The 24,016-nt window shown below is 42.5% G+C and overlaps 1 protein-coding gene across 4 annotated transcripts in view; it reads left to right on the top strand.

The window, feature by feature from the left end:
* Nhsl1 (NHS like 1) overlaps positions 1-24,016 on the top strand; it is a 153,847-nt gene that overhangs the window by 109,548 nt on the left and 20,283 nt on the right. For all 4 annotated transcript variants that reach the window (XM_045158314.1, XM_045158315.1, XM_045158316.1 and 1 more), the window contains exons 3-4: positions 4,215-4,339; positions 19,391-19,580. In XM_045158314.1, coding sequence (XP_045014249.1) covers positions 4,215-4,339; positions 19,391-19,580 — 315 coding nt within the window. The remainder of the gene's footprint in view (positions 1-4,214; positions 4,340-19,390; positions 19,581-24,016) is intronic.

Here is a 24,016-nt window from a genome sequence, read left to right on the forward strand (position 1 = left end):
CTATTACATCCAGGATCTGGTTAACCTGTCATTGCTGGCAGAGCCTGGCTTGAAAGGAAGTTCTGTCTTCCCCTCCCTCCTCGCATTGCCTTTGAGGACTGTGCATTCACGATGGCTTGCTCCTGCTCCTGTCTCACTCTGCAGACAGCAAACTCAGGTTTGAAGGAACAAAACCACAGTTTTAGAAACTGCGCTCCACTGCGACTTGACAAGGGGAAGTTTTCCTCGATTCTCCCTGGACTTGGAACAACTGGCAACATTTTATGAGTTGTTTAGAAATTTGATAGGAGAAAAAAAAAATTGGTCATCTTCCATGAATGTGTACTACCTACCTTAATCCCCAACCCAGGACCCGGTTTCTTTCATTTGTCCTGCTCCTGTTTGTATTCTGTGATGTGAGAACTTCATGATATGAGAAAAGATGTCTTGTCTTCTAAACTGGGTGTAAAAAGGTGCCACTAACAGCTGGGCGTGGTGGCGCATGCCTTTAATCCCAGCACTCGGGAGGCAGGGGTAGGAGGATCACCGTGACTTCGAGGCCACCCTGAGAGTACAGAGTGATTTCCAGGTCAGCCTGAGCTAGAGTGAGACCCTACCTTGAAAAAGCAAAAAAAAAAATAAAAATAAAAGTGCCACTAGGCTGGAGAGATGGCTTAGCGGTTAAGGCATTTGCCTGCAAAGCCAAAGGAACCAGATTCAATTCCCTAGGATCCACGTTAGCCAGGTGCACAAGGGGGCGCACATTTGCAGTGGCTGGAGGCCCTGGTGCACCCATTCTCTCTCTCTCTGTCTTCCTCTTTCTCTGTCAAATAAATAAATAAAATTTTAAAAGGTGCCACTTACTGTAAGTACAGTCCCAATCACAGCTGATCTTTCCTGATTTTAATATATGGGTAAAAAATTTGAAGTATTTGGGTATTTTAAGATTTAACTCATGTCACTTCATTTTAGCTGTTTTGAATATTCTTGGCTGTTTCTCCTAAGGATATTACAGCTAATATTACCCTTATACATGAAGTAGGGAATACATTGGTTGGGCAGGGGGAGGGACTGGAGGAGAGGGGTGGGAGAGCTGGGGCTAGGAGGAAAGGATGAAAATCAAATTGTATTCCAAAATGCCAGAATGAATGATACCTAAATTTCGGCATGCCAACTCAAAAGAAAGAATAACAGAGCTGGAGAGATGGCTTAGTGGTTAAGCACTTGCCTGTGAAACCTAAGGATCCCGGTTCGAGGCTCGATTCCCCAGGATCCATGTTAGCCAGATTCACAAGGGGGCGCACGCGTCTGGAGTTCGTTTGCAGCGGCTGGAGGCCCTGGCGCGCCCATTCTTCCTCTCTCTCTCTGCTGGGTCCTTAGTCCTTGCAGGCAAAGCGCCTTAACTGCTAAGCCATCTCTCCAGCCCTATATTTTGATTTCTTTGTCAGGCATCAGAAAACTCTCAGTAGCTGTGGGGTTAGCTTAGGGGTTTTTTGGGGTGGGGAGGGGAGACTCAGTGTGACAAGGATGGCAGGAACTGCTTAGGACCATGGGAAAAGGAATTAAGCAGTGCAAGTTCATGAATTAACCCACTGTTACAACATGGCATGTAAAACTATTAAATTGGTGTTTAATTTTTTTTCTGCCTAGCTGTAAAGTACAGGCATGCATATAAAGAAAAATCAATCCCAGAAATCTACAGACAATACCATTTGAAAATTACTAATTGCTTCTTTTGCAGCATTATCTTGATAGAGTAAAAATATAGATTCTGCATGTGCTTATTTTAGAGAAACTGCTAAATGTTGGGGATACTGGGAAACTACTTTTTATTATAAAGGGCTGCATTTGCATACATGATTGCTACTTTCAAAAACAGGTTTGTGCCAGGCATGGTGGCGCACGCCCTGAATCCCAGCACTTGGGAGGCAGAGGTAGGAGGATTGCCATGAGTTCTAGGCCACCCTGAGACTACAGAGTGATTTCCAGGTCATCTTGAGCTAGAGAGAGATCCTACCTCGAAAAAGCCAAAAATAAATAAATAGATAGATAAATAGGTTTGTGAGGGCTGGAGAGATGTCTTAGTGGTTAAGATACTTGCCTGAGAAGCCTGAGGGCCCAGGTTTGGTTCCCCAGAACCCACATAAACGAGATGCACTTGGTGACGCATGTGTCTAGAGTTCATTTGCAGTGGCTAGAGGCCCTGGCATGCCTATTCTCTCTATCTAATAAGTAAATAAAAATAAAAAGAAAATTTCAAAAATAGGTTTGTGTCCTAGAAGTTTCAGACATTTTTAAATTCTACTTATCACTATTACAAACTGTTGCCCCCTCAGGACACTAATTCTTTAGCATATAAGTAACTGAAGTAGTGTTATTTACTTACTCTCTGATGACATGGGTACTGTTCAATTACCTTGACAGTTTCATAAATCCTTACGACTAACGATTTTCATGGGAATTTAAAAAATCTGATTTGCAGCTCTGAATTTGAAACATTCTTCATCCGCTCCCACTGTGAGATAGCAAAGGAGAATGAGAACCTTTTATTCCCTGCTTTAAAAAACGTTATTCTCATATTTTTATCTCATCACTGAAGTGACTGTCCCTCTCTGAGAGAGACTCTTGGGCCCGTGTGACACAGGAGATGTGAAAAGGCCTCATTTAATTCTGTTTTGTAGGTGCATAGTTTTGTAAAGCTCTGTAAAGAGAAACTTCTCAGATCATGAAGCACATTTTTTGGTCTCTTTTCGAAAGCTGGGTATTTAAGAGAACGCTGTGGCATTTCCTCTCACCAGGAAAATGTTCCTTTAATGTGTCTGGTCACAGGAGCCCACTACTGCTTTTTGCATCTGCTGGCCCCACTGATGAAAGTCCCCGTTTTGACCACACGGTCTGTGACCCAAGTCCCTTGCCATCCAGGTCACATCCACCCACCTCCACCTCATTACTTCCTCGTGGCTGCCAGGCATGTCTCTATGGGTTGGCAGATGTCTCAGGCTGGCACCAGCTTTATATGAAATTCCACAAGATATTTACAGGCTATTAGGGATCAAAATTGAGCTGAGAGCTGGGGGTGGGGCATATCTCAGTGATCAAGCACCTGCTTAGCATGCCTGCTCAAGGCTGTGCATGAACACACACACACACACACACACACACACACACACACACACACACACACGACTGAGTTCTAAATAAAGCGATAGTGCACTGATGAGCCCAGGAGACCAGCAGAGCTCCAATGGAAATCACTGTATTTTCTCTCCTGCGTGCATGCTGTACATGCATGTGTGCATGCCCATATGTGTGTGGATGTGCATGTGCAAGGGCACATGTATGCATGCATGTGGAGACCAGAGGTCAGTGTGGGTATCTTCCTCCATCACACTCTACCTTATGTTTTTGAGACAATCTTTCTCTGAACCTGGAACGCAACTGGTTCAGGTAGATTGGGGAGCCAGTGAGCCCATGAGATTCTCTTGTTGCTACCTGTCCAGCCCTTGGATTACAGACACACCACTGCACCCAGCTTTTACACGGGTGCTGGAGATCTGAACTCCAGGTCCTAATGCTTGCAGGACAAGCCCTTGACTGACAGAGCCTTTTCCTCAGTTTCTTTTGTTTTGTTTTAGGGATGTGGGTTTTTTTTTTTTTTTTTTTTTTTTTTTACTTTTTTTGTTCATTTATTTATTTATTTACTTGAAAGCAATAGACAGACAAAGAGAGAGAGAGAGAAAATGGACACACCAGGGCCTCCATCCACTGAAAACGAACTCCAGACACATGCGCCCCCTTGTGCATCTGGCTAACGTGTGTCCTGGGGAATTGAGCCTTGAACCGGGGTCCTTAGGCTTCACAGGCAAGCGCTTAACCGCTAAACCATCGGGTTCTTAATCAGTTGCAGTATGTCAGAATTTTCAGTGCAGTAACTAAGGCCCTGGGTTAAAATTCTGAGCCGCCTGCTTCCTTGCCTAACATTACAGAGGAAGTCATTTCATTTCTCCAGCCTTTAATTTCCTATGAGTAGAGTTGCTGGTCAGTATCTACCCCATAGGTTTGTGGTAAGCCCTAACGAGAATTCATTTAAAATGTATTGACATGCGTGTAGGTTGATTGTTCTTGTCATCATTTTGAAATCCGATTTTGCTTAGAAAAATATTAGTGGGAAAGCTAAAGTCAGATGGATTCGGGACGCGGTGGGTCTGACGGCCGTCTCCCCTGCCTCGTTGCAGAATGTGACAAGCTACGGCGCGACGGCTGCCGGAGTTCGCAGTATTCCTCTCAGGGACCCACCTTTGCAGGCAGCTCCAGCCCGGGCGATGCCGACCAAGACGAGGATGGGGAAACTGAGCCACAGGTGAGGCTACTGGGTTCCTTGCGGGACCCACGCTGCACCCCAAACACAGCAAAGCTGATGAAGTTGGTGTCACGGCCGCGGTTTAGTTAATGGTACTGTCACACAGTAACTTCTTGGTCTGGACAAGAGCACCATGATTGTGTGAGACATTGACCAAGGCATCTCAGCACAAACATAAAGTTATTCTGTTTTTTTTTTTTTTTCAGGGGTAAGATCAGGACTCAAGAAATTCATTAACACAACATAAACTCAGAACATATGTACATATATTTTACATTTTGCATCTCTTTATTGGTTTTACATTTTTTTGTTTATTTTTATTTATTTATTTAAGAGCGACAGAGAGAGAAAGAGGCAGAGAGAGAGAGAGAGAGAGAGAGAGAGGGGGGGGGGGAATGGGAGTGCCAGGGCCTCAGCCACTGCAAATGAACTCCAGATGCGTGCGCCCCCTTGTGCATCTGGCTAACGTGGGTCCTGGGGAATTGAGCCTCGAACCAGGGTCCTTAGGCTTCACAGGCAAGCGCTTAACCACTAAGCCATCTCTCCAGCCCTGGTTTTACATTTTTGAGAAAGGGGCTTATATACTCCAGATCGGCCTTGAACTCACTGTATAGCAGAAGATGATTTTGAACTTCTCATTCTCCTTCATTCAACCACCAGCGTGTTGAGATTGGAGGTATGGGCCACCAAACCTTGGTTTACTCAGTCCTGGGGATGGAAGCCAGGGCTTAGGCATGCTAGGCAAACACTCCAATGGCTAAGCTGTATCTGTAGCCCTTGTTTTTATTGTGTGTTTGTGTGTCACCAAGAATGTGGTCATATCACAAAGAATTATTTACCAGTCAGCTTTTCATTACTAATAACGAAATACTGGAGGCAGGCTGTTTATAAAGAATTCTGTTTAGGGCATAGTTTTTTGTAGGTTAAGGACATGTCTCACTGGCTTTGGCATGGCTCTGCTGAGGGTCCTCACCTGTGTGACATCATTGAGATGCCATGGTGGGAGTAAGGTATAAGAGAATATGGACGCCGCAGATTAGGAAGCAAGAGAGAAGCTGCGTGGAGAAGTTTCAGGCTTTGGTAGCAATGCTCACATGAAAACTTCCCAGGATCCAACAAGAAATACCTTAGTCCCTTTCAGAGCACACACTGAATGACCTCCCCATCGGCCCCATCACCTAGAGATGTCACCCACCCCCACCTTTGTGAGCAGCACCGGGGGCTAAGGCTGCCAACATGGACCCCGAGACAAACCACATCCAAACTGTAGCAATATCAGAAGTCGGTGTAACGGCAAAAGGTGCACAAGTGCTTGGCATTTGAAACACGGGCCACACGGCTCAGCAGTGCCCTGGCCAGTGCTCATAGTAATGCTGTCCACATTCATTTTATTTTATTATTTTATTTTTATTTATTTATTTTGTGGTAGGGTCTCACTCTAGCCCAGGCTGACCTGGAATTCACTATGTAGTCTCAGGGTGGCCTCGAACTCATGGCAGTCCTCCTACTTTTGCCTCCCAAGTGCTGGGATTAAAGGCATGTGCTTCCACACCTGGCTTAGTTTCTTTCTCTCATGTCATCTCTTCTGGTATGTACAAACCACATACACATGATATATAGCTCTAAATGTTCATGAAAGAATAAAAACATGTGGAGATTTTTGTTTATATAGTTGTGTTTGCATTTGATTAAGTAATGTGGACTGACAGTGGAACTACTAATGTTTGATGAGCTGGAAAGATGGCTTTGCAGTTAAAGGTGCTTGCTTGCAAAGCTTGATGGCCCAGATTTGATTCATTAGTACCCATGTCAAGCCAGATGCACAAAATGACACATATGTCTAGAATTCATTTGTAGTGGTAGGAGTTTCTGGCACACCTATAATATCTCTTACTCTGTCTCCCTTTTCCTCTCACCCAAATAAATAAATAAAAAGTTTTAAGAGCGTACTATTTGATGTAGGGTTTGGTTCAGAAACTTTTTTTTTTTTTTTTTTTTAGGCAAGCCCAAGAGACTAGCTTTGTTTGTTTTAGTTTTTTGTTTTTTGAGGTAGGGTCTCACTCATGGCACTTCTACCTCTGCCTCCTGAGTGCTGGGATTAAAGGCGTGAGCCACCATGCACGGCTGAGACTGGCCTTTTTTTTTTATTTTTTTTTTTAATTTTTATTAACATTTTCCATGATTATAAAATATATCCCATGGTAATTCCCTCCCTCCCCACCCCCACACTTTCCTGTTTGAAATTCCATTCTCCATCATATTACCTCCCCATTATATTCATTGTAATTACATATATACAATATCAACCTATAAAGTATCCTCCTCCCTTTCTTTCTCTACCGTTTATGTCTCCTTTTCAACTTACTGGCCTCTGCTACTAAGTACTTTCATTCTCACGCAGAATGGCCTTTTTAAATGAGAGAACGAGGGTGAGAACTGGACAGGGGCCGGGGGAGACAGGCACACCAGGGCCTCCAGCCAACTGTCGCCGAACTCCAGATGCGTGTGCCACCTTGTACACGTGTGAGACCTTGCACTTGTGTCACCCTGTGCATCTGGCTTATGTGGGATCTGGCAAATCAAACATAGGTCCTTAGACTTTGACGGCAAGTGCCCCTAAGCTATAGCTCCAGCCCTCGGAAGACATTTTTCTTTCATCTAAAAGCTTACAGTGGAGCTGGAGGAATGGCTTAGTGGTTAAGGCATTGGCCTGCAAAGCCACAGGACCCAGGTTCAATTCCTCAGGACTCATGTTGGTCAGATGCACACGGTTGCGCACACATCTGGAGGTTATTTGCAGTGGCTGGAGGCCCTGGCGTGCCCATTCTCTCTCTCTCTTTCTATGTCAAATAAATAAATAAATAAAAATTTTGAAAACTTAAAAAAAAAAAACTTACAATGAAGTCAGATCAATACATAAATGCCTTGTTGGCTGGAAATTTTCCTTAGGCAAGCAGCTTCAGTAAACAAAGTTAAGGGAATGTTTGGTTTAAAATTGAAAGTTAGGATAGCCGGGCATGGTGGCGCACGCCTTTAATCCCAGCACTCGGGAGGCAGAGGTGGGAGGATTGCCTTGAGTTCGAGGCCACCCTGAGACTCCATAGTGAATTCCAGCTCAGCCTGGGCTACAGTGAGACCCTACCTCAAAAAAATAAATAAATAAAATAAAATTGGAAGTTAGAACCCTAATTTTTGGACTTCGAATATTAGACCCAGATGATTTTGTAGACTCACATTCTTGACTAATATCATTATTTTTAATTTTAATGTATGTAGTGCGCACACATGTGAATTGCTGCTTGCGTAGAGGCCCAGTGACAACTTTGGGTGTCCGTGGTCTCCTTTATTTGAGACAGGGCGTCTCATTGTTTTGCTGCCAGTCTAGCTGCCCCATGGACTTCCTCGCTCTGCCTTCCATTGCCATAGGCGCATTAGGGTTCTAGATACATCCCCCACTTTGCATCTGGCTTTTCATGGGTGCCGGGGACGTTAAGTTTGGGCCAGCAGGCTATAAGCAAGCACCTTTCACTGCTGAGCCATTTCCCCAGCTCCACTAATATTATCTGAATTGACAAATTTAACTTGCATGCATTTGTGTAATACAGTAATATGCTGCTTCCACACAGTTGTATAATATAGAATGAGTAAACTAAATTAATTAAGGTATCCATTGCCTTCCTTACATGTCATTTTTTTTTTATTGTAAGGCATTGGAAATTACTCAGTTATTTTACAATATACACATAACTTTCTGTTTATTTATTTATTTGAGAGTGACATAAAACATACGGGCAGGAGGTGTGGCCCAGTGGTAAAGAACTCACCCAGCATTCGAAAGGTTCTAGGTTACATGCCCATCACCACCAAAACAAACCAAAACACCCACCACACAAATTGATTATTCTTGTCTGCAGTCGCAATAGATCTCAAAATGTCTTCCTTCTTTTCACTATCTTAAACTTTGCTGTCTTTCACCACCAGTTCCCCATTTCCTCTTTCCCCACCCACGTTATCACAGAATGTTTTCCCTATTTCCGTAAGTATACTTCACATACTAGGCTGTCTTTTTGCAAAAGCATATGAAAAGGGTTGCTTTCTATATAATGGGACAAGCGTTGATACGATCTTCAATACCAGAAGCTTTTATTTTTCTCTGTTGGCATGAATAAGGAACATGAACACTAGAAGCACAGTGTACAGTAAGATCTTGTTTATCTAGGTAGGAGGATCATCTTGTGCTGAGCCCCAAAATGAGCCAAAAATGATGCCCAGGGGTGGGGGCAGCCAAGAGTTTGAGGTACGTGGTGGCAGCTGGTCTTATCATAGCAGTATCCTGTGACCTTGAACAGAACAGATACATAGTTTCTGAATTCGCACTGGGTGCTTGCTAGCGATGTCAGGTCCCTTGGTGGTGGGATTCTGCCGCCGTGACACCTGCCAGCGGGAACTGGAAAGCGGGACCGCAGACAGCTCTCCCGGCTCCAGTCTGTGCTTTCTTCATGTCCCATAGACTTAGAGCGGTGGTGGAAGCTACCTGGTATATGTGGGAAGACAGTTGTTTTCTGGGGTCCCCTCAGGGCTGCACTGAATCACAGGCTTGAACAACATCTGTTCTCAAGGTCTCTTGTTTTGAGGCTCATGTAAACAGCACACAGCCACCTTCAGATCCCACTTGCTTTGTGGCCATAAACTTTTATTGGTGTGTGTTTGTTTTTGAGGCAGGGTCTCACTGTAGCCCGGGCTGATCTGGAACTCATTCTCTTATCCAGGCTAACTTTGAACTCATGATTATCTTCTTACCTCAGCTTCCTGAGTGCTGGGATTATAGGCATGAGCCACCATACTGGCTCTAGGGTTTTTTTGTTTTGTTTTTTTGCAACTTTTATAATTAAAAAAAAAAAAAACAGCTTAACACTTATTCTTGGTTTGAAAACATTTTGAAACACTTGGAATATATCATTAGTGATATTCACAGGGAACTTTTATTTTTCCCCTGTTCTTAAATATATACAACTGTATACAGCTGTATTTCCAAAAATTGCACATCATTAGATCTGATTGTTATCTCAAGATTCCTTGTTAAGGAATTTGTTTCAGGGCTGAGGACATTATGCAGGGGTAGAGTGCTTGTCATGACTGCACACAGGCCCTGGCTTCAGTTACCAGTACTGCCTAGAGAGAGAGAGGAAAATTATTTGAGATTTGTTTTACAATAAAATAAACATCAACTTATATTATAAAATATGTAAAAAAAGGGGGGGGGGCTAGAGAGTCGGCTTAATGGTTAAGGTACTTGTTTGCAAAGCCTAAGTACCCAGGTTTGACTCCTCAGAACCCATGTAAGCCAGATGCACAAGATGACGCGTGCGCACAAGGTGTGGTGTCTGGACGTGGAACGCAGTGGCTAGAGGCCCTGGTGTGCCAACTCTTTCTTGCTCTTGCACGCTCTCTCACTCTCTCTTTCTCTCTCTCTCTCTCTAATACACACACACACATGTATATGGCATCAATTATCAACTACCAAATAATGCTCATCACATTAAACTTCCTTCTTGCTCTTCCTCCTTTTGTTTTTTTGGTGGTTGTTTTTTTTTTTTTTTATAAATAATTTTTTTTAATTTATTTATTTGAGAGCAACAGACACAGAGAGAAAGACAGATAGAGGGAGAGGGAGAGAATGGGCGCGCCAGGGCTTCCAGCCTCTGCAAACGAACTCCAGACACGTGCGCCCCCTTGTGCATCTGGCTAACGTGGGACCTGGGGAACCGAGCCTCGAACCGGGGTCCTTAGGCTTCACAGGCAAGCGCTTAACCGCTAAGCCATCTCTCCAGCCCATGTTTTTTTTTTTTTTTTTTACAATTAATTTCTAAGGTTAGCATCCAAAGTAATGGGTTTCATTATGGCATTTTATATATTTCTTCTCATTTCCCCTCCCCCGCTGCCCTCTCCCATCCCTTCCTTTCCCCAGTTCTAATAACATATTTGGCACTTAGTAATTCTTCTGACCTGTGCTGTATAACATTAGGCCAGAGGTGACTGAGGGCCTAGACCCAAAGAGTGGCATGTGAGTGACATGGAAGGGTGAGTCAGAGCTCACTGGCTGGGCAATTCTAGTGTTAGGAGAACAATTTTCAGCTTCGGGTCAGCTGTGCATCATGTGTTTACGGCTGTGCAAGTAGAAATGCACTAAGACTCCTCTCAGGTCTTTTGGAAGAGACAGCTCATTCATTCATTCATTCATTCAGTAGCTCCGGTTCACTAAGCGACGTTCTAGATCCAAAGGATGCATCAAGTGAGCCAGAGTCCCTGCCGTCGTGGTGAGGGCAGTAGTGCGACAACCCAACGTACAATCAACGCCAGTGGTGATAAGCATTGTGAGCACAAGTGAAACAACGACCAGGAGGCTTCTAGAATAACATGGCTGTCATTGAAAAAGAATTTTGTTTATTTTTTATTTATTTAATTGAGAGCAACAGACAGAGAAAGAGGCAGATAGAGCGAGAATGGGCGTGCCAGGGCTTCCAGCCACTGCCAATGAACTCAAGTATTTTCTTTTCAAATCTCTCATGACACCACATGTTACTACTTAACACTGAATGGGAACACTAGTCTGCCCAGTTAGAAAATCTGTACGTAGATGCAGCAATAGCTCAGTGGTAGATTGCTTGCCTAGCATTCACAGGCCCTAGGTTCAATACCCAATACTGCAAAATATCACCTACATAAACAGTACAAAACTGGGAAAGTTTGAGGTTATGCCACTACTTATTATATGAGTTTGTATTCTTATTAAATTAAGGGAAATAAAAAACTTTAAGTTATTATAGATAATAGAATTCAATGATCTAGAAAGCTATAAAATTAACATACAGAACTCAGTAACTTCCATATTAACACAAAGTCAAGATAGAAGATAAAATGGGAAAAAAAATCCTTGAATATTTTACTATAGCAGACAAAAGAGCTACAGATGAACTTGGCAACACAAAATCTTCACTAGAAAACTTCAGAAGCACAAAAGCTGAGATTTGAATAACGGAAAAGAAAAAAGACCTAAAAAATACTTTCTTAGATCCAAGGCCTAGGGCACAAAAGCTATCAGCTCTCCCCAAGTTAATTAAATTAACATGGTACCAATAAAAGAGCAGTGGGTTTATTTTACTAAATGATGGCTTGGGGCTATTCTGAGAGGGTTGGGTGGGTAGAGAAGCTGGATCTAAAGTTTGGTAGGAAGGGGAGCGGTGAGGGAGTAGAGCCATCATGCAGATGAGAAAGTAGACTCAGGAATTGTCCATGCATGCACAAGGCAGCCCAACAGAATGTTAAAACCAGAATATAAAGGGTAGGGGGCTTAGGAGATGGCTTGGTGCTTAAGGCATTTGCCTGAAAAGCCTAACAACCCAGATTCAGTTCCCCAGTGCCCACATAAAACCTAATGCACAAGGTGGCTCATGTATCTGAAGTTCGTTTGCAGCAGCTGGAGGCCCGGGCATGCCCTTTCTCTCTGTCTCTCTTCTCTCTTCTTGCAAAATATTTTATTTTTTAAAATAAAATAAAAAAGAACATAAACCATAGAAATAGACCTGGCTTAGTGGTTAAGATGCTTGCCTGCAGCCCATGTTCAATTCCCTAGTACCCACATAAGCTAGATGCACAAGGTGGCACATGCATTTGGAGTGGCCAGAGCCCTGGTGTGCCCATTCTCTCTCACTGCACTAAGTAAATAAATAAGAGAACCTAGGGAACATCTAGTCTGGCTCTTTAATTGTCCTCGAATCATATTAATTACCATAATGCAAACCATTTACCATGTCTAAGACTGCATAATCTTCTTATAACATAAAGAGCATTTTGATGATGGTAGCTGCACACATATTTGATATTGACAATGGTAATATAGTGCAGCCAGAAAACGAACTTCTTGTTTATGCTGTGTGTGTCATCTAAATAGTAAATTGCTATGTGGGGGGAAAAATGCTGTTGGCAAAGGGATTTAGAAATCCCAGAAAATACCTTTTTAGTCAACTGTGAAATCAAAGAGTTAGTCATGTCCTTTTGTTCTTGTCTTGACCCTTTTCCTTTCAGTTTTCTAACCTCTCAGTTTGAAGGGTGTTCTGTTACAGGTGCCAAACTGCTTCCTACAGGTTGATGGGGTTTTCTGCAGGTGCCATTGTAGGACGCTGAATTTGATGGTGTGTTCACTGATTCCTGGAAATAACTCACAGAGGCCCTATTGTCTTAGAGAACAGACCTCTGTCTTGAGTTACCCAACCTCTTGTGTAAAATTCATCCCCAAAGAGATGAGTTGGGATGGAATTTTGGCAGTAAAAGCTTGGCTTTGGTTGTAGTAACAGAAACTGAAATTTTCTTTTCTGTTTCCTGTTTGACTTTGAACTGGTGCCTCGGGGTTTGTGTAAGGTGTAAGGTTAAAGGAAACAAGGAAAAGTCTGAAGAAGAGGGCCACAGCTTTGCTGCTGTGACTGCGCAGGGTGCTCGTTGACCATGATGTCACAGAGCCCAGGCTTGGTGCGGTTTCCACTCCTGTTACAACTGGGTAGCTTTGCTCCGCTCTGTAAGCTTCCGTTTCCTCCACAGTAGAGAGGTGGCACCCATAGTGGGGTTCACGGAGGACAGCCCTGATTTGCAGCTGCCGTCCTGTAAATATTAATAGCGCCCCTCTTGCCCTCAAAGGTATTCAGGTGTTGAAGGCTAGCTTCTCCACCTGGGAGGGAACGGCCACAGGTGAGGATGAGTGGGCGTGTTAAACTGCTCAGCTTTTCAAGGCAGACATCAAAGAAATCTCCACAATAGACAATGTCTGTTTTGATGAAAATCTGGCCGCTGTCCCACTCCATCCTCTTATTCTACCCACACAGAATTTTCTGCCCAAAGCAATGGATTTGAGAAATTTCAGCAGCTCCAACACTTTTTGGTTGTTAGAGCTCTGCTGGTCGCCAGTTTCATGTTTGTAGGGACTCTGCAGTTGTGGCAGAGCATTCGGACCTTCCCCCCCTCGTCTCTGAGGCTCCGTGAGGGTTCCCCATGAAAAGGGTATCTTAGAGTTTGTTATGATCATTTTAATGCTCTGGAAGCTGAGGCTCAGGAATAGGAAATATACACTCAAAATCACATAGATAAATAGCATCAGGGAGGGATGGGCGCAAGGCCTCCTGAATTTCCATGGATTTCCATTGCACCATTTTGGTATTTAAAGGGATGAGATGGGTAAGCTCTCTAAATTCCTTCTCTTTCACTGTGTCTGTGTTTGGCACCTCCCAGCCCATGTTGGCTTTGTTTGGCATTTATTTGTTCATCATTTTCCACCCCAAAGAGGGAAGCGTTGCTTAGTCTCGGTGTCTAGACACGGTCCTTGGCCGGGGGTAGCTGACAGTCTAGAAATGACTCTAAATGTAATCATTTGTTTCTTGGTCTCCGTGTAAATCCAGGACACAGAGACTTAAAGGAGCCAATGTTGGGTCTCCGTGTGCTCACTGCTCCACAACTTCTGTTACTGTCCCATTGCAGGAAGGAGAAAGCTGGGGGTCTGTCTTACCATGGCCTTTATGCCTTTGAACCAGTCAGGGCATGTCCTGTTACACCTTAAACAGGCTCTATTCATGTCTGCCTTCTCCTCTGAGCCTCTCGTCCCTCTGCCTCCCGTTATCCTCTTCCCTCCCAAACATCTCGGTCTCCTCGGCCCCTCCCCTCACTCTTGCTAAGCCACTGGCACATGGGAAGGCTCAGGAACCAGGGACTGTGCTCAGCAGTCAGCTCTCATGCCAGGCAGCCTTGGTTACATCCGTAAAAGAAACTGGCTCATGGGCTGGAGAGATGGCTTAGCGGTTAAGCGCTTGCCTGTGAAGCCTAAGGACCCCGGTTCGAGGCTCGGTTCCCCAGGACCCACGTTAGCCAGATGCACAAGGGGCGCACGCGTCTGGAGTTTGTTTGCAGAGGCTGGAAGCCCTGGCGCGCCCATTCTCTCTCTCTCCCTCTATCTGTCTTTCTCTCTGTGTCTGTCGCTTTCAAATAAATAAATTTTTTAAAAAAAAAAAAAAAAGAAAAAAGAAACTGGCTCAGGGCTGGCATGATGACTTAATTGTTAAAGCGCTGGCCATGCAAGTCTGAAGACCCGAGTTCAGAGCCCTAGCACCCACGTAAATGCTGGGTGGACATGGTGGCTCACATGTAGTCCCCGTGCTGAGGAGGTGGACAGGAGATCCCTGGGACCAGGTGACTATCTCAAGTAGCGAAATCAGAGAGCTCGGGGTTGAATTGAGAGACCCTGCCTCTGTTAATAAGATGGATATTAAAAGACACCCATCACTAACTTTTGGTCTCCACACACAAGCTCATGCCAACACCGCACATGCACACACGTGCAAAAAGATACGGACTGTGGGAGAGGCTCAGTCACTTGCATAAGGTCACATACATTTTAAATACTGAAACAAGATCTCTCTTTAAAAGCAGCTTTATTAAGGTACAATTTTGCATAAAGTAAACTGTATGTATTTAAAATATACAACTTCATACCTTTAGAGCTGTGTATTCATACGCGTCCATCTGTTACCACCGTCAAGCTTGTGAACAGACCCATCATTCCCAAAAGTAAAGGCGAGGTGTAAATCCGGACCTGGGACTCCAGCACTCAGGCTTTCGCCCCAGTTAGGCCACATGGGATGAGAGCTCTTTCCACCTCATACTACCCGGGGAAAACCGGATGTAGAAAATGGTGCGTGCATCTGGCATTCTTTTGCAGTGGCGGGAAGCCATGGCATACCCATATACAGTCTATCTTTATTTAGGAGAGAGAATAGGTGTGCCAAGGCGTGTAGCCACTGCCAATGAACTCCAGTGCATGTGCCACTTTGTGTACCTGGCTTTACGTGGGGACTGAGGAGTCGAACCCTGGTTATTAGGCATTGCAGGCAAGCACTTTAACCATTGAGCAATCTCTTCAGCCCCAATAAAAATGTTTTTAAGTCGGGTGTGGTGGTGTATGTCTTTAATCCCAGCACTTGGGAGGCAGAGGTAGGAGGATTGCTGTGAGTTCGAGGCCACCTTGAGAATACATAGCAAATTCCATGTTATCTTGGATTAGAGAGACCATACTTCAAAAAAAAATGCTTTTAAAAAGCAAAACAAACCTTTATAATTTAGACATTGATACACACACAATCCAGGTATGTTTGTAATCCCAGCCCTGAGGAGTAGGAGATGGGTAGATCCCTGTGGCTCTCTGAGGGCCAGCCAATCTACCATTATTGGCAACGCACACATACATACACATGCATACCTCCTCCATACAGGTGTATCCCCACATCCAGAAATCAAGAATGCATTAGTGTAATACATACTCAGAAAGCTTAGAGCTATTGATTAGACCATGTTTGTGGTCAAGGGAACGAATCAACAGTTGAATGTCTTTAATATGGAGTGCATGAAAATTACCCTCAACGTGGAGTTGCTTGAGAGGCCCTGACTGGTGATGCTGTCTGATCCATTTTTACCATCCCCAGTTTTTCTGTTGTCATGGCTATAGAGGATAAAAGGAACGAGGGATAATAAAGTGAGGGGTCTCTAGTATCCTAAAAGTTGGAAGCCAAAAGAGACAAGAAGTTTATGAGCTTATAAAACTTCGAGAGCTTGGAAGCCAAGTCAACATAAGAGAAACATAATGGTAGGCAAACAGCAAGGATTGGGGCTGGAGTGGTTGTTGGTGCTGTCTTAATGCTGAGCCACATGGGACCATGTGTTCACCAACTACTTTCATGGAATAATTGCTAAAATGCTAAGCTTGACTGATTATATTTTTCAATTTTTAAAAACAAAACCAGGGCTGGAGAGATGGCTTAGCAGTTAAGACACTTGCCTGGGGAGCCTAAGGACCCAGGTTTGATTCCCCAGGACCCATGTAAGCCAGATGCACAAGGTGGTGCATGCATCTGGAGTTTGTTTGCCATGCCTGGCGATCTTGGCATGCCCAGTCAGTCTCAGTCTCTCTCCCTCTCTCTCCCTCTCTCTCCCTCCCTCCCTCCCTCCCTCTCTCTCTCTCTCTCTCTCTCTCTCTCTCTCTCTCTCTCTCTCTCTCCTTGTCTCATAAATAAAGAAATAAAAATAAAATAAGCCAGTTTAAGGAATTGGAAGCTCTCTGTTTTATAGTTAAGCCCACACGTGGGTCACTTTGCTGTCTCACTAAGGAAACCACATGTAGGCCCTGCTGCCCATCTTGATGGGAGCTTGTCTTACTTCCAGGTAAGACCTTGTGGTCTCTGAAATGCAGGTCTTGCAGCATCCAAAAAGCCACATAATGGGCTGGAGAATGGCTTAGTGGTTAAGGCACTTGCCTGTAAAGCCTAATGACCCAGGTTCAATGCCCCCAAACCCATGTAAGCCAGATGCACTTGGCCCATGCATCTGGAGTTTGTTTGCAGTGGCTAGAGGCCCTGGTATGTCTTCCCTCTCTCTTTCTCTCTCTCTATAAGTAAATAAATAAATAAATAAATATTTCAAAAAGCTACATACCTTTCAGGGACCTCTCTTTGTAAATGAAGCAATTTAACATGAGAACTTGTGGTCTTTGAAGTTCCTTCTGAACCTGGGTATGGAATTTTCATGAACATTATTGTCCAACTGGCAGATCTAAAAATTTGACTTAAGTTCTGAAAACAGGGTAACATTAAGCATAATATTCCTTTTTAATTTTTTTGTTTATTTTTATTTATTTATTTGAGAGCAACAAACAGAAAAAGAGGCAGAGGAAGAGAGAGAATGGGCACGCCAGGGCCTCCAGCCACTGCAAACGAACTCCAGACATGTGCACCCCTTTGTGCATCTGACTAACGTGGGTCCTGAGGAACCGAGCCTTGAACCAGGGTCCTTAGGCTTCACAGGCAATCGCTTAACAGCTAAGCCATCAGCCCAAGTATAATACTCTTAACGAAAAAAGAAGATGAGCTAGAGAGATTGACTAAGATTAAAGGTACTTACTATTACTTGCAAAGCCTATTGGCTAGGTTTGATTCCCAGGCATTCATGTTAAGCCAGATGCACGTGGCAAGAGATCCTGATGCACGCACGCACACGCATGTGCACACACACACACACACACACACACACACACACAAAATAAAATAAAAATTTAAAGAAGTAAATAATAAAAAAGAAGTGATTCACTCTATGTTCAAAAGTTTCATTGCCACGAAGCATGTCATCATACTTGGGTCATTCTGGCCTTTACATAAGGACACACAGTTGGCCAAAAATACACATCTGAGCCAGGCATGGTAGCACATGCCTGTAATCCCAGCACTTGGGAGGAAGATGTAGGAGGATCACCGTGAGTTCAAGGCCATCCTGAGACTACATAGTGAATTCCAGGTCAGCCTGGACTAGTGTGAAACCCTACCTCAAAAAAAGAAAAAGAAATGTTTCCCTTAAATTATTTTTGTTCTTATGTCCTCTTAGAGACTTGCATTAGGTCCATAATGTCTTTTATTTGCTTGTTACTTTACTTATTGTTTATTTGAGAGTGACAGAGAGAGAAGGAGGCAGAGAGAGAGAAAATGGGCGCGCCAGGGCTTCCAGCCACTGCAAACAAACTCCAGATGTGTTCTCCCCCTTGTGCATCTGGCTAACTAACGTGAGTCCTGGGGAATTGAGCCTCGAACAGGAGTCCTTAGGTTTCACAGGCAAGTGCTTAACCGCTAAGCCATCTCTCCAGTCCCATAATGTCTTTTAAAGATGGATAAATCTGGGGATGGAGAGATGGCTCAGTGGTTATCGGTGTTTATTTGCAGAGCCCGCTGGCCTGAGTTTAATTTCCAGCCATGCATGTAAAGCCAGATCCATTCATTTGCAGCAATTACAGGCATGTGTGTGTGCATGTACACACAAACATAAATATATTTTTAAAAGATGGATAAATTTCTAATACAATTAAGTCTCAAATGAGAGCAGGCAATGTGGTCCCCGTCATAGCAAGTTCCAATCAAGCACCACAGAACTGTGCTGTTGGAAGTTTGGGCTGTGGGTGTGGCCAGAAAGGCTTGAGTTGCTCTAGGAGCAAGGTAAACAGGTGTTCCCTTTGGAAGGCGCTCTGGCCCGCCTTATTGTACCTGAACACCTTATTTTCACAAGGGTTACTTTTGCTTATATGTTGTAGACTGAAGAGAAGACCTTCTATATGGATCATTTGTTGTTTGTTATAAAATGCTATTTTCCCACAAAAGCCAGTTACCCTCTTGTTGTTGTTGTTCCTAAGCACATTGCATTTATTTTGAGTTCTTGGCACTTCCTCATCTCAGAACCAGCTGCCATGCAACTACGTGAACGTCGCGTATGAAATGCTTGCCAGCCCCGCTTTCCTGCCTCATTTTTCAGGTGTTACAGGCAGAAGGGCATGGAAGCCGCCTGTGCAATGAGAACGTTAATCTGAATCGAAACAGACACAGCTAGAAATGTTTTCATGGAATTCCGATAAGGCCCAGGGCACAGCTTTAGTCAGCTCCTTATAAGTTAACAATTTCACACTGATCTTTTCTCTCCCCCTAGATGGTTTCAGAAGAAACACAAATAGTTGAACAATAGCTCTGTCATTTTTTTTTTTTTTTTTGCAATATTTCTGGAGGTCAGAGCCCAAAGAAAATAAGATTGAGGCTAGAAATTACTTGAAGCAAAATGGAATTTCAATACAAATGGAAAGTGGTCATTGCAGCTATGGTGTTTCTTTAGGCTTCTAATATTAGACCAAATCCACAAGCTTTGGGACCATGGAGAAGATAAGAAAAACCAGGATAACTTAAATGATTCTGTGGGTCAGCAAAACCTTCTGCTGTCCCACAATTTCCAGACCAAGGGCAGAGTAAGCCTTGTACATTGCGAGTCATATTCAAGAGGTTAACAGTGTCCTTATACACCATTGCCACAGTTTTTAAATGTCAGCCAGTCTTTGGCTTCCTTTAAACGAATGCAATTTTTTTTTAATTAAAAAAAAAATTGTCACTATTTCTGCTACCTACTTACACATTGTGACTTCATTTTTCTCTGCAGTGTTCTCTCTCTTCTTCAGAAGAGAGACTTATTGGCATCAGGAGACCTAAAACGCCAGCCTCAGGTGACTTCTCTGACCTTAATACGCAGACAAACTGGACAAAGTCTCTGCCACTGCCGACACCCGAAGAGAAGATGCGACAGCAAGCCCAGACGGTCCAGACGGACGTGGTGCCCATTAACATAACTGGTACGCTTTGCCAAGCCAACAGTCAGGATGTCCTTGGGGGACTGTCTGTGGCTTTTTATTTGCTCTATACTCTTAGCATTTTATTTACACATCAAAGTGAGTTGCTGTGATCTGACTTCCGTGTGTGCATGTAAGATATTGGTTGCTTGTTCAACAAGAAGACTGTCACCGAAGGCTGCCAAGATGGTTCAGCCATTCATCCAAAGGGTGATTTTTTTTTGTTTGTTTGTTTCTTTGTTTTTAAGTAAGATGTGGTTCTACAGAAATATCATTGAATGTGGTGCTGAGTTACAAAAGAAGTTATTCCCTACTAAAGAAATGTTTCTATGAGTTCAAAACAAATAATTACTTTGTTATGTTTCTGGGATATTTTCTTACCTTCTTGCTTTCTAAAGTAAAAGAGGGAAGGATTCTTAAAATATCAGGTAACTTAACTACTGAAAATATATTTTAAAAGATCTTAAAGGATGTTTTAATTTCTATAATTTGAATTCTCCAAACCTTCAAATAAAAATCCATCCCTGCTGAGTAAACAATTTTTAGAGTTGCCAGCAAATCTGAAGTTATGGTGTATTATGCTGAGCCTTTAATCATTTGTGACAACGTAACAAGTAGCAAAGGACATAAGGCCCCCGGGTAATCCTGCACAAATTTAGAAGAGTTGTTCAAGTAATCTTCTTTTAGCATCTTCATTATTTCTGTGGTCTTAAAAGAGTCAGTGGTATGGAAAGGGTCCAAAATGCACAGTAGGCATGGTAAGGGTTAACAAAGGGCAGAGCTTGCCTAGCAGGCCCAGGCCCAGGCCCAGGCCCAGGGTTTAGTCCTTAGAATCAGGAAGTCAATAGCTTCAACTATTTGGCTGTCTTTTATGTAGACTCAGATACCCAGTGTCATCACTGATAATCAGTCCTTACAAACCTGGCCTTCATGCCCTTAAAAACACACTGGCCAAAAGGGAAGACACTTCATTAAAAGTTAGGGTGAAGACTGGAGTGTCCTTACTGTCTCCTGATGCGACTGGAAAGCTTGTTGCCAAGGCAGTACTAACTCAGAAGGGCTTTTAGATAGTTACTGATTTTTTTTTTTTAATTTAGATAGTTCTTGATCTAAAAAAAAAATCTTTACAGGCTATATAGAAATTATACTTTGAACTGTTAAATTGAATCACAGAAGTTTAATAAGTATGTAATCCCATGTACGTTTTTCACATTTTTATAAAACTAAAGAAACATCATGGAATTTCAGTCCATTTTCTTTGTCAGTGGCATGCTCATCTCTCTCAATGTGTCTGCCCACTGTCCAGCTCACATTATAACAATAGTATTTTTGTTAGAAACCATGATTCAGAACAAAGGGTAGGATTTACTGCTTATTTTATTAAGCATCAATAAGGTCACATTTTCTAAAAGAAAATGAAGTCTATCATTTAATTAAATGCAGAAACATAATTATATATTATTAAATATATGTGCTTAAAAGTTTCACAATAATATTATAAGATATGGATATTATGCTATGAAGTATGACAATCCTTAATGGAATTAGGGTGAAATTCATTACCTTCAGAGTAAGAGATTAGAAACAGTAACTAGAATTTCAAGAATGAAGAATTCTTTTTAATGGAGTAAATCCTCACAAAGGAAGACAATGTCACTTCACTTTCATTCTTTCCTATTTGATGACTAAGAGGATGGGAATTACAGAGCATTTAAATGGGTGTCTTTAAATGTCACCCAGTAAAGGTGAATGACAATAATGAAGTGAACATGAGTTACATCAATTGCAATTTCTTCTTAATTGACTCATTAACATTTTACACATTTTACAGAAATGTTAAAAGTAAATATAATGGGGCTGGAGAGATGGCTTAGCAGTTCAGTGCTTGCTTGTGAAGCCAAAGGACCCTGGTTCGAGGTTAATATTCCCCAGGACCCACGTAAGCCAGATGCACAAGGGGGCACATGCGTCTGGAGTTCGTTTTCAGTGGCTGGAGGCCCTGGTGCGCCCATTCTCTCTCTCTCTATCTGCCTCTTTCTCTCTCTGTTTGTTGTTCTCAAATAAATAAGAAAATAAATTTTTTTAAAAAGTAAATATAATGTATTGATCTATTTTCTCAAGCTGTATGTTCACATAGACTCATCTATTTTTTTTAAAGGATTGGCTTTTCTAATTTGGTTTAAAGAAGCAATAAATTTAATCTTTTGCTTTCAATGGTTGAATTGATACAAATTATGGAGCCTTCTGCTCTTTAAATTATATTTCTCCCATCCATGTACTAAACAGGCCTGACCCTGCTTAACTTCCAAGATCAGACAAGATCAGGCATGTTCAAGGTAGTGTGGCCATAGACTAAATTGTTATTTCTAAAACCCTAGAATATTTTTTAAGATAAATATTTAACTTTTTATATAATATTGTTATATATTTATTAATATGGATGGGCATTGACCTTCTAGTTTGATTTTTGTTTTTCTCAGTTTGGCTTAACAAAAAAAAACATGTCAATGTATATGCTTCTACAAATCCAGAATGAAGCTTACCAGGCCCAGAACTGTAGGACATTAACTCAGTGAGCTGCTGGCTTGCAAACTAATTGAATCCCTGTAGCTATAGTCATGTGGATACTTTGTATGCTCTTAGAGTTAAGGAGGAAAAAAATGTTTAATATTAACAAATAACTTGGGCTGGAGGGATGGCTTAGCGGTTAAGGCGTTTGCCTGCAAAGCCAAAGGACCAAGGTTTGATTCCCCAGGGCCCGTGTTAGCCAGATGCACAGGTGGCACGTGAATCTGCAGTTCTTTTGCAGTGGCCAGAGGTCCTGTCATGCCTATTCTCTCTCTCGCTCCCTCCTTCTTTCTGTCAAATAAATAAACTAAATATTTTTTGAAAAAATAAAAAATTTAAAATAAATACTTGTGTGTTCCTTCATCTACCATTGGAACACCTCTTCCACCAGGAAAATCTACTTTAAACTGGCTTTGTACTGATGTTTGAGTTGCCTAAGTTTATTCCTAAATATTAACCATGACTAGCTAATACCAATTGGCAATGGAAGTGAATTGTTTAGTTCAACAGATATTTATTGAACAACTACTTCATGACAGCCATTAGGAGGCTAGCAAGGTACATAAATCTACCTTATGAAATGCATGAAGCCCAACTGATGAGTCAGTTTTTTGGGGGTCACAAGCAAGACAGTGGTTAGTGCCTTTAGGGGATGTTTCAAAGACACGCATCTTCATGTAGGACATTGTCTCATTTCCTTGGAGCTTGGGTAGTGGGTTATTTTGCCCTAATAGGAAGAAAAACCGAGACAGAATGCAACTTTATAGTAATATTTTATCTATTAATGCTTCCATGTAAGGAATTTTTTTCTGCTACCTGGAATTAATCAACCACTGGAATGATGGCTTCCCCTTTTCTGGTATTTCGCTGAGCAACCTATTTATCACAGAATGGTACTTTATGATATTTCAGGCCCTCCTCTCAATTATTTCTGGGTTTCTCCACTCTTAGAAAAGTTGCAAGCATTTGCAAGCTTGCACACATTGATTAGTCTGTTCCTTAGCAGATGAAATACGCATCATTCCCTTGTTTTGATCACTCCTGGTTCTCAGCCTGTGCTAATGAGATCAGAGTGACATTGTCCATAGCATCTTCACCAGCAGTATGTGTCAGTGTTGCCAAACACGAGTGATCGTTTTTACTCTTATGCATAAGAATGATGGAAGTATGTAATTTATGTATGCATATTGACTTTCTTAGTTTTTGTGAGAATGCCCATGTAAAAAGGTCATTACTGTAAAACTTCCTTTAATCAAAGTGGCAAGCAATTTAAAACTGACCAGTCAGGAACTAATACTGATACAAACATATTATTTTACGGTTTCCCAAAGTGTGTTAATCTCACGAACTTACCCTATAGAAAAACTGTCCTGTGGACATGGGACTCCTGGTTCCATTGCAATACCACGTGGAATGTCTGAATTGGGGTGAATTTTGAAAGAGAACAATAGGAAATAAGGATGAGTCTCAGTGGCAGAACACTTGCTTGGCATGTGGAAGACCCTGAGTTCAGGCTCAGTTCCTTCAATATTATGAACCAAAGAGGAACAGGCCAGCTTTGATAACAACAGTGCTACTGGATATCATTGTGGTAAAAGTACTTTATCATTATAAGGTGTTTTGTTTTGCATTACAGTTGTTACCTCAGCATAACGATTTCCACACTCTATCCAAATTGTCAGACCCCTTAGCTGAAGGGAAATCTGAGACTCATATTTGCTTCATCACACAGATGAGATATTAAATTGGTCTCTGTGGGATGACCAAATGAATAAAAGATACTGATTTCCATCACCATATACATACTGATGTAAAGAGTGACTTTTAGCTGGGTGTAGTGGCGTACGCCTTTAATCCTAGCACTTTGGAGG

This window comes from Jaculus jaculus, chromosome 9 (assembly GCF_020740685.1).
Source record: "Jaculus jaculus isolate mJacJac1 chromosome 9, mJacJac1.mat.Y.cur, whole genome shotgun sequence".
NCBI lineage: Eukaryota > Metazoa > Chordata > Mammalia > Rodentia > Dipodidae > Jaculus > Jaculus jaculus.